This window comes from Bombina bombina, chromosome 2 (genome assembly GCF_027579735.1).
Source record: "Bombina bombina isolate aBomBom1 chromosome 2, aBomBom1.pri, whole genome shotgun sequence".
Taxonomy (NCBI): Eukaryota; Metazoa; Chordata; class Amphibia; order Anura; family Bombinatoridae; genus Bombina; species Bombina bombina.
The window spans coordinates 755,107,625-755,122,073 of record NC_069500.1 but is presented as its reverse complement, the minus strand read 5'-3'; the positions used below and the strand labels follow the sequence as shown (position 1 = coordinate 755,122,073).

The window sequence follows — 14,449 nt, the reverse complement described above, 5'->3', positions numbered from 1 at the left end:
AGACTTAACAACAGAGATATACAAAGCTTTAAAACCCTTAACTCTAAAATTAAATGAGCAGAAACTGTGCACCCAAGGAGGTTAGTATAAGAGAAAAGGAAAAATGCAACCTAAGGTTAAAAAACTCATATAAAACCAAGTTCATTTGTGTCTCAAATTAGGAAACACCCAATTCTGGGTCATATATTTAGAGTTCTCTGAAGTAGCTCAGAAATGGGAGATGCACCAGATATTGAGATATAAGACCTAAGGTTAATGACACTAGTAGCATTCCCCACCTAGCTAACAGACCAGTGTGTTTAGAGCAAGGGGCATATCTGTCGTGGATCTCAACTAGCATAAACATGCTTGTCAGTAAGACACTCTTAAGATAGATGAGAACACTAGGTTATAAACATGGTAAGAGTTCAGTCAGAAGCAAAGGGGTTACTAAACCAGAAGTGACATAAGATTACCAGTAATTCAAATGTGGGTAACATGGATAACAGGATATATGTATAATAAACAGGTGGAGACAATGAGATGTTACATTAGCTAAAACAAGGAACAAACTGTAAATAACTGTAATTAGGCTATGTGCTGCCAATTTATATTGTATGTATGCGATGTTACATTGGCCGCTAATAACATGGCTGCAGTGTCCAAACTATAGGAGATTATCGGCAGGCCCTGTCACCAAGTAAGTTCATTGTTCACAGCTAGAGCAAAGTCAGAGTGAACAGGCCAGAGAGCGCTGACACTGCTCCGGGCACAGAAATACAAACCCTCCCCGCCTCACCCGATACCAATCCGTGGCGACCAGAGAACAGAATAGTCAATATCGTCGGCTGGCTGTCGGAGTCCCTGAGGCTTTGTAGAGGCTATCAGCCAAATAAGGTAAGAGAGAGCCTGCAGATCAGCGCCCCAGCTGTACGCCTGATAGCGGAGCAGGAAGTTCACATTGAGGTTAGGAAACAAGAGTGGGTCCGGAGCTTTTTGACCTGCATATGTTAAGGTGATCTTGTCCCTGCGATGCTCACATGTTCCCAAGATTGGGATCTCAATCACCTGGGCATCTCTGTTGGGCATGCTTGAGGTGGGGAGCATCGTGGGAGAGGCAGGTAGGATGTCAGGCTGCGGGCTCCTCACAGCATCTTGTGCTGTGGTGTCGCTGATAGATCCTGTGACTGCCTCCCGTAGAGACTGAGCAAGATCAGCGAACTGCTCAGACATTTTCTTTTCCAGCCAAGCGAGCCCGGATCCAATGACATCATAGGGTATCTGTGTATCCATGTTAGGGATGCCGCTGTGAGCAGTAGAGGTAAAGTGGGTGGTAGTGAAAATTTGCTCTCTCCGGTCTCAGCAATCCAGCCTGCCCCAGAACAATCTCTCAGAAGGCTAGACGTACATGAAAACTGTCTGAGAGAAAACTCCTCCTCACTTCTTAATTATTCGATAGATTTGTATACGCAATTTTCTCTGATTGGCTACTGGGAAATTTCATTTTCAACAGCCAAATGCCCTTTGGCTGTAATACTGGATTTAGGCCATCGGGGACAGCAAAGACAAACAGTTTCTTTTTATTTAACACTGCTACAGTAAAATATATCATTTAATTTTATATTTAATATGCTCACCACTTCTTGTATTAATAAGTCATATATGTTTAATATACATGGACCATATTGTGCCATTTTTTTCTGATTATTTTAATATGAAACATCAGTATTATTTCTAGCATCTTACTAATATCATCATCTTAAAATGCATTTAAAGTTTCATTTGATTATTTTCTTATATTCATATAAAAACACAGCATATTTCACATTCAGTACACCTCTTTTTGAGTGCATAAAACATGATACAATTTATGGGACAACCACACGTGTATTTGTCAGATGCCTGAAAAATAAAAAGAATAGGTTATTAATTCTTAAAATAAATTGGACATTTGAAATTGATTGTATAGCTACTTGTTCAATACAGCAGACATTTATCCAATATAGTATCAGTTTCAAATCAATATATATATATGTTTTAATATGATCTGTGCATTTTAAATTATTATGAAGATTAGACAGGGTCCCTTTATCTGAGATCTAGTTTCTCATGTGCTGTTTATCTGAGCCAACAGCCTTTTCCACTGAGAATGTGTATTCCAATTAGCAGGAGATAATCAACTCTTGCATATACTTAAAGGGACAGTCAACACCAGAATTTTTGTTGTTTTAAAAGATAGATAATCCCTTAATTACCAATTCCACAGTTTTGCATAACCAACACAGTTATAATTATACACATTTTACCTCTCTTATTACTTTGTATCTAAGCCTCAGCAGACTGCCCCCTGTTTTCAGTTCTTTTGACAGACTTGCATTTTAGCCAATCAGTGCTCACTCCTCGGTAAATTCACGAGCATGAGCTCAATGTTATCTATATGAAATACGTGAACTAATGACCTCTAGTGGTGAAAAACTTTCAAAATGCATTTAGATTAGAGGCGGCCTTCAAGGTCTAAGAAATTAGCATATGAACCTCCTAGGTTTAGCTTTCAACTAAGAATACCAAGAGAACAAAGCAAAATTGGTGATAAAAGTAAATTGGAAAGTTGTTTTAAATTACATGCCCTATCTGAATCATGAAAGTTTTATTTGGACTTGACTGTCCCTTTAAGCTTCAAATAGTTCAGTCCCAGACGTTACGTCTGCATATCTCCACATGAGGTCATTACCTGATAATCTTTTATTACATAGAGGAAATATCAGGAAATCAAACTTCAAACCAAGTCATATAGTGAACATCCCTTTAAAATAAATTGCCTTTACTTACTGAACCAAATGTTTTCCAGCTTGTCCCAAGCAGCAGTGAGGGGGGGGGGGCAGGGCCATAGTGAGATTGATTCATATCAATTTAGGTTTAAAAAAAAAAAAGAAAGAAATATTAAATTTTATGATACATTTGTAGTTTATTTAATGTTACTCACAGATACCCTGACAATGTGCTAAAAAGGTTTTTGTTATTTTACATAGAAACATAAAATTTGATAGTAGATAACCAAAAGGCCTATCAAGTCTACCCATATTACTTGTTACCTTTTTCTTAGGATAGCCTTATGTATGTCCCAGGCATTTTTTTTTTTTTCAAAATCTTTTATTGAGGTTTAGAGAGAAAAAAAAAGTATACACATTTCAAGGACATAACAAAGAACGGCTGCGGACTTCCGGTGGGCGGCTCCCCAAGATGGCTGCAAGTTTTCATGGCTCCGTGGAAAATCTCCTTGAATAACTATTTTGCAGCTAACATCCTAAGCCATCTGCATCTCCCTTGACACTCGTGTTGTCCGGGAATCACAGCAGACAGAAGACAAGTTACCACTTCTACCCCGGAAGGCACATTTACTGGTTAAACAGGGATTCCCCCTGTAATGGAAAACTGCTCTTTCAATTGTAATAGTAAAGCGGACCTCACCACAGAACCTTTTAACCCTAAGCTTGGAACCACATACGAGAAAATATACCTAGGGGCAAATAATGGCTTCAGAGACTGGTGATTTTGTGCATTCTCTGGTCCCTGCTCTTGCTGCGCAGCTATTGCCTGCCTTTGACAGATTGGAAGCGGCAATGCAGCAGTTGATGGCGCAGTTTCAAGTTTCAGACCTGTCTGACACAGAGAGGACACAGAGAAAAGTAATAAATGTTTCCTACACTTCTGCCGACATCCCCTCTGGCAAGCCTACAAGCCATTGTGTAGAAATTGAATCTAATCTGAAGATCATTAGAGTTGCTTGTGACACAGAACGGGAAGGTATGCCTACAGCACCTATTGAAATGCATGACATTTTCAGTAAACAACATGAGACTGCTATTTTCTCTATGGAATATTGCCTGCCAGTTCAACTTTACTTGTATCTGACAAATCTTTTCAGGGATTATAGCATCTATGACCCTCCCCCTTTTGCTGGTCCCGCTCCACCAGAGACACAACATTCCAGCATGCAAACTCTGAGAAGACAGCTTCAATTATGGGTGTTCTGTTCACTGTCAGCGTGTAATAAACTGCATGAGTGTGGGAGCACAAGCTGTTGTGATCTTCTGCGTAACTTGTATCCCCGGAGAGGAGTCGGCTAGTCAGTTTCACACTGTGATTTATGTTTGAGCCGGTCACCTTTTACAAGCTCATTTCACTTAAGCTATTGATATATAGACGGCTCTGCATTATAACATTCACCTCCTTATGTTATGCTAATTGACATTAGTATTCTCCTAAGCCCCAGAAAGGAGTAGATGTGTCTGAATGGGCATATCTTATTGACCAGCTTTCATATGCTCCACGACATTTCTGTACACATTATGTTTTGAACTATTGCACTGTTATAAGTTTTGTGACATCAGCAAAATCTGATTATCTAACATTATAGCACATATACAGTTCAATCTGAGTCAACACTATTATAAGAATCAGCCAATTAAGCGGCTTAGCAAAGGTTTCTTGTCTCACTGAAGTATTAGATATATTAAGTGCAAAGCCTAATGTCTCTGACTGGTGTGGTCCACGTATTAACCTTTTAAAGTTTTATATCATTATATTATATAGACATGTACTTGACCCTATGGGCAGCTGCATGCTATTCTGCATAATATTGATTATATTTCTAGTGATTGGAGCCAGAATATCTAACTGGACATTCAGCCAGGTGCTGCTTTACTCTGTTTTGTGTTATTTTTATAGTATAGTTAGTTTTTTTTATTTGTGTTTTATTTTAAGCAAATGTTAAGTATTATAATTCCTGCAACTTGTAAACAATGTGGGGATTTTACTGCCATCCTCTTGAGGGGGTAAATGCTTCACGCAGAAAGTCAATCTGCGGTTCACCTTCTCCACTAGCGTTTAGGGCACTGCGCAAACTCCAGCCATATAGTACCCAGTCTTTTATTATACCGCTGCATAATCTATTGTTTACTACTTAATCTGGTGCCATACTAGAGCACAACTTTGTTATCACGGGAGGTAGGATAATTTTGTTTTAAAGGCTCCCTGGATAACAGTAATAGGTCAGAACTCATTTATAACATCCATGTTAATTACATATCAACAGGGCTAGTCACCCCCCTTTCGTTTATTTCACTTTCATATTGATAGTAAATAAAAACCATTAATATCAAACTCCTGGTTGACACAACCTTTTTATATCCTGTGCCCACTCCTGTGTGTTTGGCCACACTCTTCCCTTCTATTGTGCTCTTATACCTACCTAGTACGTTATGTCCGTCACTTTAAACATTGACAGATCCAGCAAATGTAATAGACCTAACATACTCTTTCCAATATCACAGTGCATGTTTGAACATGCAAAAAATAACAGCAAAGGAAAAAAAAAAAACAACAAAACAAAAAAAACAAAACAAAACAATGTAATGTTTATCCTGCCCCACACATTTATTTATCTTTATTTATCTTAGTTTATTTTAGATTATGTAGGTGTTTAGTGTTGTTTGTTTTGTTTAGTTTAGTAACAGTTATAACTATAAAACCCCAATAGTGAGTACACAAGTTGTGTTCAATATTTGTTATTTTCGATTATAACATTGCTCTGAGAGGTATTAACGTATTGGTATTATCAAATGTTCCAAATATCCTTACTGATGTATCTTCCTGCTTTCTAAATGCACTTTACCACCCTGTGAGGTGGAACAAAACCTATATTGTGTAACTGTACTCACTGTTGGAAATAAATAAAATTATTAAAAAACAACAACAAAGAACGGCTGCAATACAGTAGTGGGTTACAGTATACAACATACATTACATGCCTTACAAAATTTATTTTTTGAGCCATACAATAGGTACAATAGGTCCCTATCGTACCATGAAACAGGTTTAATAACCACAGGAAGGCTTCGTGAAATATAGAAGACCACTTATGGATCTCGTTAAGAAAAAAACCTCAGTTTTATATTGGAGTGCTTGTTTATAACTTCAACTAGGAATAATTTACGATATTATAAATAGGATACTAACAACAAAGAACAGTAGTCTTGGCATACAGAAGATGTGTAGGGTAATATCAAAAGTCATGGGGTAATACAATGTGTATTATGGATACAAGGGTATAATAGTATTCTGTAAGTCAAGGTGTCTAGTAAGAAAACCAAAAAAGAAAAAGACTACAAAGAAAGCCTGGATGCACTGCCTGAGTGCCTGAGGGAAGGGGGAAAGAGAAAAAAAATAAAAAAACAAGGGGGGAAGAAGGGGAAGGGATGAGGTAAGGGAGGGAGGGGAAAGGGAAGGAGGACAATAAAGGATACAGAAACCCTGTATACGCTCAATAGGGCTCTCATAAAATCCAGATTTTTTTTTGGGGCTCATTTAATTTGTCTCCAGATTTCCCAAGACTGGGTATGTAAATTTATCTTATTATTAATGGTAAAGATGGGACTCTCCATACACTTCAAATAATCCATAATCTTCGCTACATCATTCCAGGTGGGAGGCGTAAGTTGTTTCCAAAGTTGGGCATTGGAAAGTTTAATAGCCATCACTAGGTAAATAGTAAACAACCCTCTAGGATTGAGGGGGTCTTGATGGACAAATGAAAGAGTATGATTTGTGGTTTGGTCCACATAGTGGGGTCAAGAGCCTGACACCTTTGGGAAAACATTATCCAGAGGGGCTGCAATTTAGGGCATCCCCACCACACATGTGCCGGTGAGCCCACTTCTCCACAATTCCTCCAACACAACGGAGAGTTTAAGGAAGATATTTTAAAAAGTCTTAAGGGAGTGGGATGCCACTGAGTACAGATTATAAGGTGCAGTTCTAATAAGGTAATACAATGAAGAGCCTGTTTTGTGAGTAGAGTGGCTTGAGACCAGTCAGTCCTCTTGCGAAGCGTGAAAGTGTAAGGCCTTTTCCCATGATACAATATAGGGTGACTTATAGAAAGCCGGAGGGTTAAGTAAATCCTGATAAGAAATGGATAATGATCTGGGAATTCTCCGAACCGTAGCCCAACGTTGTTCCCAATTAGTAAGAGCCCTTAGATGGAAGGCCGTAAATCCCCATGAGTGAAGGAGGCTCCTCAATCTCCAAAACTCAAATTGGAGCAACTGGGTAGGGCGGTATGTAGAGTTAAAGGTGGCTGGTGACATTAGTTGTCCACCTGGAAAAAGATCCTTAATAGTGGAAATGCCATGCGAGTGCCATAGTGAAGGATGCGACTCTCTAAGAGCTCTAAGAAGACCTGACAGCGTATGGACCGGCGAGGGATGTGGAGCGATCTGTGATAGGGATCTAACTTCATCCCAGAAGCGTAGCGCCGACAGGATTATAAAGTTCTGGATATTGAAAGAAACCCTAGTATGCTTAGGGATCCACAGTAGGTCTGAGAGAGTAAGTGAGTCAGGGAGAGTCGCTTGTTCTATCCTCCACCACTTGCATTCCGAGGTATCTGTGTTCCACGGTAGAATATGGGCCAACCTTGAGGCCTCATGGTAACACGCCAAGTTGGAAGCGCCCGCGCCCCCACTTAGCAGTGGGAGTTGCAAAATTTTTGTAGCTACCCGCGGATGGCGAAATCTCCAAATAAATCTATTACAGAGTAGTTGGAATTTTCCTATCAAAGATTTGGGTATAGGTATTGGTAGAGACCGAAACAAATAGGTCAGCTTTGGCAAAAGAGTCATTTTAAAGGCTGCAACTCTGCCTAGCCATGATATACAAGGGACATTCCAGCGCTCTACTGATTTTTTAAACGAGTGCAAAAGGGGATAGAAGTTAGATTCAACTATAGTAGTGATATTCCAAGAAAGGAATATTCCTAGATGTTTAATCCTCTGCTGTGACCAATTAAATGTATATCACCGTTTAAGAGAGGCATACTCTGCCGTCCCAGGCATTTTTTAATTCCTTTACAGTCTTCGTGTTTACCACCTCTATTGGAAGTTTATTCCATTAATTCACTTTCCTTTCTTTAAAAAAAATGTTTCCTCACATTTTTCCTGGTTGTGCTCCACTTGTAATGCTGCCTCTGTTTTATAGGGTGATTTTACTGTTACATAGTGTGACCTGTGGAACAGACATCAAGTAATGTGTCACACTGTCTCATAGTCTAACTTGTCAGTTCTGCTTTCTAAAAGAGTTTTAGTAGCACTGATTATTTCTTCTATTCTCTACATTATACCATCAATTTCATTTACCTACTGATTTACTCACAATAGCGATGTCAGCATGTAAGAAATATTCTTTGTTCTAAGAAAGTTTGGATCTTTATAATTAGTCTAATGATTTCTCTCTCCCCTTTCTGCAGGAGGTTTGGATTATATAGTATTAAATCATATTGGATGGACACCATTTGAGATGTGGAATGGAGATGTTAACCACACACGATGGTTAATGGAGGCAAGTGTTCTGTTCTTCCCATAGACTTTTCTCTCCCCCCTTCATCATCACCCTTCTCATTTTTACTTTCCTATGATGGTTTTTAGGTGAATTTCCTCAGTTTTGTTCATCTGGCCACTGCAGCGCTTCCTTACTTAGAAAAATCTGGTGGCTCCATCATTGTGGTATCCTCTCTTACCGGTAAATAACTTTAATTCTTAGCATTATAATTAAATATTGCCATGTGTTCCATATTTATTTTGGTATGGAACACATGGCTAGTATGGAAGAATTAAGTGTTTGGACAAAAGTGGCATAGGGTTGGTAGTAGTAATACAGTTGCATGTCAGTGTTAAAGGGACAGTTTACTCAAAATTTTTCTCCCCTTTAATTTGTTCCCAATGATCCACTTTACCTGCTGGAGTGTATTAAATTGTTTACAAGTAGCTCCTTTACCCTTATATTGGCATTTGATATTGTTAATTTAGCATGTGGTATCCCCACCTATTCTGAAAGTTTTTGGCCGCGCGTACCAGCTATAGATAAGCTTTGTAAACACAGCCAGCAGAAGAAATTACACTCCCAGTGTGATAAAGCAGAGATAAGGTAATAAAATGTTGATTTTCCATTGTTCTCTCAAAGTATTGGTGATTGTTTTAAGGACAGATATAAGATAAAGAAGCAGGTATATGTACATAATGTGATACAGTAATGAGATCTGATTATACCTACAAGCTCAACCTATTATATTAGGTTGTGGCTTCAAAACACAAAATCAGAGCTTTAATATACAGAAATAAACCTTAAAAGGCTAATTTTCATACATTTTTACTCTGCAATTGGTAAAAAAAGCAATTGTAAACACATTAAGGGAAAAACTATTTTACAGTATACTGTCCCTTTAAAGTTGGGAGTACTAGTACCGAGTAGTAAGGGGGTGTATTGTTATTGAGATGTGGGGAGGGCAATGGTAATACAGGGGTATTATATTAGTAAAATTTGTTCCTCAGAGTATGGTGTTAATTCAGAGATGAATGCTAGTATCCATTCCCTGTTTACAAACACTACACTCACTTTTATTATTGATTTATTAAATTATGCAGAATAATATAAAAATGTAATTAGTAGGTTCTTCTTAGATCGTCTTGTTTTAGGTCCATTTTTATTTTAATAAATTAGTGTTTTTGCTGAAGAGAAATTTAACAAATGCAATGAATTTAGCATTATGGTTCTATTGTGTTACATGTATAATACATATTAGCATATGGTGCTTTAGTTTCTCCCTCATTTTCCCTAAACATCTCACTCCCACCATTTGTATCTTCAGGGAAAATTTCCATCCCATACACCACTTCCTATGCTGCCACCAAGTATGCCTTGGAAGGGTTCTTTGGGTCCCTGAGACATGAACTTTCTATGAAGAAGTCCCCTGTGTCTATCACACTCTGCATTCTTGGTCTTATTGACACCCAGTCAGCGATGGAGAAGATAAAGTGAGTGTGAAATTAACTCTGTCTTTCACTTCTCTCACTATGTCTCGTCCTTTCTCTTTCAACACAATATTCTCCAGTCTTACTTTCTTATTCTCCTAACAGGACACATAAAGCAATACTTCCATTCCAGCTGCATGTATTACACACAACACACTCAATAGCATTCCTAGATACAAAATAGATAGTACAGGGACTTACCCCACAAAGGGCCAGATTACAAGTTGCAAGTTTTTTGTTTTTTTTTGCTCGCACACTAACCACTCGAAGTAAAAAAAATAGCGCTGCAGATTAGTGTGTGTATTACAAGTTGAAAGTAAAAAGCTTAGATATTGCAGATATTGCGAATGCACTAACAGATTCTCACCATAGTTTTCTATGGGACACTCTACAAAAAAAAACTAAACTAAACCGACTCGCTAGATCAATTGCTCTAAACCCGAAGTTGTTAAGAATACTTTACATTCCTATGTTCTTCACATATAAGAAAATGTTCTTTTTATTTTAAAATATATATTTACATATACATCTGATTACGGGCCTATTTAATCAAAGCATCAACTGAAAATACGCTGGAATAAATCCCGAGTCTAAACACCCCTAATCTGCTGCCCCTAACATCGCCGCCACCTACATAATGTTATTAACCCCTAATCTGCCGCCCTTAACATCGCCGCCACCTACATTACAGTTATTAACCCCTAATCTGCCACCCCCAATGTCACCGCCACCCACCTACACTTATTAACCCCTAATCTGCCACCCCAATCTACACTTATTAACCCCTAATCTGCTGCCCCCAATGTCATCGCCGCCACTATACTAAAGTTATTAACCCCTAAACCTCTGGCCTCCCACATCACTAACACTAAATAAATATATTAACCCCTAAACCTGTCTAACCCTAACACCCCTAACTTTAATATAATTAAAATAAATCTAAATAAAAATTACTATTATTACCTAAATAATTCCTATTTAAGACTAAATACTTACCTGTAAAATAAACCCTAAGATACCTACAATATAACTAATAGTTACATTGTAGCTATCTTAGGTTTTATTTTTATTTCACAGGTAAGTTTGTATTTATTTTAACTAGGTTGATTAGTTAGTAAATAGTTATTAACTATTTACTGGCTACCTAGTTAAAGTAAATACAAACTTACCTGTAAAATAAAACCTAACCTGTCTTACACTAAAACCTAACATTACACTAAAATTAAATAAATTAAATTAAAAAAATACATTTATCTAAATTACAAAAAAATAATAAACACTAAATTACACAAAATAAAAAAGAAATTATCAAATATTTAAACTAATTACACCTAATTTAATAGCCCTATCAAAATAAAAAAGCCCCCCAAAATAAAAAAAACCCTAGCCTACACTAAACTGCCAATGGCCCTTAAAAGGGCCTTTTGCCGGGCATTGCCCCAAAGAAATCAGCTCTTTTACCTGTAAAAAAAAATAATACAAACAACCCCCCAACAGTAAAACCCACGACCCACACAACCAACCCCCCCAAATAAAAACCTACCTAAAAAACCTAAGCTCCCCATTGCTCTGAAAAGGGCATTTGGATGGGCAGTGCCCTTAAAGGGCATATAGCTATTTTACGTTGCCCAAAGTCCCTAATCTAAAAATAGAACCCACCCAATAAACCCTTAAAAAAACCTAACACTAACCCCCGAAGATCCACTTACAGTTTTTGAAGACCGGACATCCATCCTCATCCAGCCGGGAGAAGTCTTCATCCAAGCGGCAAGAAGTCCTCAACGAAGCCGGGAGAAGTCTTCATCCAAGTGGCAAGAAGTCGTCCTCCAGACGGGCAGAAGTCTTCATCCAGACGGCATCTTTTATCTTCATCCTTCCGACGCGGAGCTGCTCCATCTTCAAGACATCCGGCGCAGAGCATCCTCTTCTTTCAATGGCTATTGAAGAATGAAGTTTCCTTTAAATTACGTCATCCAAGATGGCGTCCCTTGAATAGATGCAAAAAATGGTGCTGTGGTAGGTGCAGCCTGTGACTCCCCAAGGGGAGTAATAGATAATTGGTAGGCAAGTAAGGCAAGGTCCCAATGCCAAATAAAATTGTTAAAAAAGAGATTTATTAAAATTGAAATAATAAGCAAAGTACCCAAAAGGTAGGGAGTGCTAGCAACCCTCCTTACAAAAAGCAACGCGTTTCTCAGCGCCTCAAAACGCTGTTTCATCAGCCATATAATCCAGTTTATGATTAGTCTTTATATATACATACAGATACAAGCCTTACCAATTATACAAATTAGCAAAATCACACCTGGGAATCCTCCCAGCCACTTCACTTAACTCATTGTTTAAAAATGCATATTTCATTATTCCTACATCTGTTTCGTATTAGTGATTCAAATCACTTTATAGTTTTATTACAAATAACCTCTAAAATTAGAATTATATTGGGTTAACTCCAGCCCCATTGTAGTCAGACCTAAATCTGGTTATTGGTATCGGTTTGTCCGATCGAACGAGTATACTGGGGTTAACGATTGAAACTTAGTATGTATCAGTAGTATCTCTTGTCACATAGAGGATCTTTTTCGCCGATTGACAATCTATAGAATTGTCACATTTCACTTTCAGCTCAATTCCGCCCACGCATTCACAAGTAGGTATACATTTACTTTGTCTATGGACTAGAAAGTATCCAGCTTGCTCTTGAAGTGAAAATGTGTTCCGCAATATTAAACTTAATCAACTATGCCTCCTCAAGGTAAGGCTAATTATAAAGTGGAACACACTGTCATAATAAAGTTTCTAAGAACGATGAAAACAAGAAAAGGGGGATCGCTCTCAATAATTAACAAAGACATTGACCTTTATTACTGTTGGGAAAAAGTGATTGATGTCACAAGTTCACTATCCATAGATATCAAGGTTAATAGGTTATTTGTAATAAAACTAATTTGTAATAAAACTAAAGTGATTTGAATCACTAATACAAAACATATGTAGGAATAATGAAATATGCATTTTTAAACAATGGGTTAAGTGAAGTGGCTGGGAACTTTGGCTAGAGGGGGTGGATTCCCAGGTGTGATTTTGCGAATTTGTATGTAGGAATAATGAAATATGCATTTTTAAACAATGGGTTAAGTGAAGTGGCTGGGAGCTTCCCCTAGAGGGGGAGGATTCCCAGGTGTGATTTTGCTAATGTGTTTGTATCATTGGTAAGGCTTGTATGTGTATGTATATATAAAGACTAATCATAACCTGGATTATATGACTGAGAAACGCGTTGCATTTTGTAAGGAGGGTTGCTAGCCCTCCCTACCTTTTTGGTTTCTTTGTTTTTTATTTAAATTTTAATCTCTTTTTTAACAATTTTATTTGGCATTGGGAACTTGCCTTACTTGCCTACCAATTATCTATTACTCCTCTTGGGGAGTCACAGGCTGCACCTACCGCAGCACCATTTTTTGCATCTCATAGCACTTATATATTGTGATTTGAGTGCCCCAGGGCTCCAGTGGTCCAGTGTTCCTGTTGTCTATTTGTTCAGTGAGCTGGGTTGCTGCTAAATATCCAGTCTGCTTCTAATAGCACTGTCTGAGTGCTTTTCACAAATGTGAGTATCCTGATTAGGAACAATCGATTATGATTACTTCGTTTTTTTTATTGGTACACATAGGCGCCTCTCTTGTTCTTCTCAAATTTTCAATAGGATTTTAGCAGCTCTCATTCTATTGGCTGATTCAAATTTTTCAGCCAATAGGAATGTAAGGGACGCCATCCTGGATCGATTACCTTGCATTGAACATTCAGTATACGGCGGCTACCGTATGAAGAGGATGCTCTGCACTGGATGTCTTCAGGATGGACCTGCTCCGCACCGCTGGGATCAAGATAGAAGATGCCGCCTGGATGAAGATTGAAGAGGCCGCCTGGATGAAGACTTCTCGCCGCTTAGATGAAGACTTCACCGCCGGGTTGAAGATTGAAGAGGTCGCCTGGATGAAGACATCTCGCCGGCTGGATGAGGACTTCTCCGCCGGGATGAAGATCGTTCAAGAGGGAATTCAAAAACTGTAAGTGGATTTCTTGGGGTTAGTGTTAGGTTATTTAAAGGGTTTTTCGGGTGGGTTTTATTAGATTAGGGTTTGGGCAGTAAAAGCGCTAAATGCCCTTTTTAAGGGCAATTCCCATCCAAAAACCATTTTCAGGGCAATGGTTAGCTTAGGTTTTTTAGATAGTTTTTTTTATTTATTTTGTGGGTTTGGGGGGTGGGGGTTTGTAATGTTAGTGGCTGTTTGTAATTTATTTTTCATAAACAGAGCTGATTTCTTTAGGGCAATGCCCTACAAAAGGCCTTTTTAAGGGCCATTGGTAGTTTATTCTAGATTAGGTTTTTATTTTGGGGTGTTTTTTTAATGGGTATTAGAATAGAAATATTTTTTATTATTTTTGATAATTTGTTTGTTATTTTGTGTAATGTATTTTTTTGGGGGTATTTGTTTTTCTTTTGTAGGAAAAGAGCTATTATCTTTAGAGCAATGCCCTACAAAAGGCCCTTTTAAGGGCCCCCCTAAAGCCCTTTTAAATGCCCTTGGTAGTTTGGGGGT

General features: G+C 38.1%; 1 protein-coding gene across 1 annotated transcript in view; it reads left to right on the top strand.

The window, feature by feature from the left end:
- Positions 1 to 14,449, top strand: part of LOC128649531 (hydroxysteroid 11-beta-dehydrogenase 1-like protein) — a 156,649-nt gene that overhangs the window by 57,864 nt on the left and 84,336 nt on the right. The window contains exons 4-6 of the mRNA XM_053702866.1: positions 8,285 to 8,376; positions 8,463 to 8,556; positions 9,683 to 9,848. Of these exons, the coding sequence (XP_053558841.1) occupies positions 8,285 to 8,376; positions 8,463 to 8,556; positions 9,683 to 9,848 (352 nt within the window). The remainder of the gene's footprint in view (positions 1 to 8,284; positions 8,377 to 8,462; positions 8,557 to 9,682; positions 9,849 to 14,449) is intronic.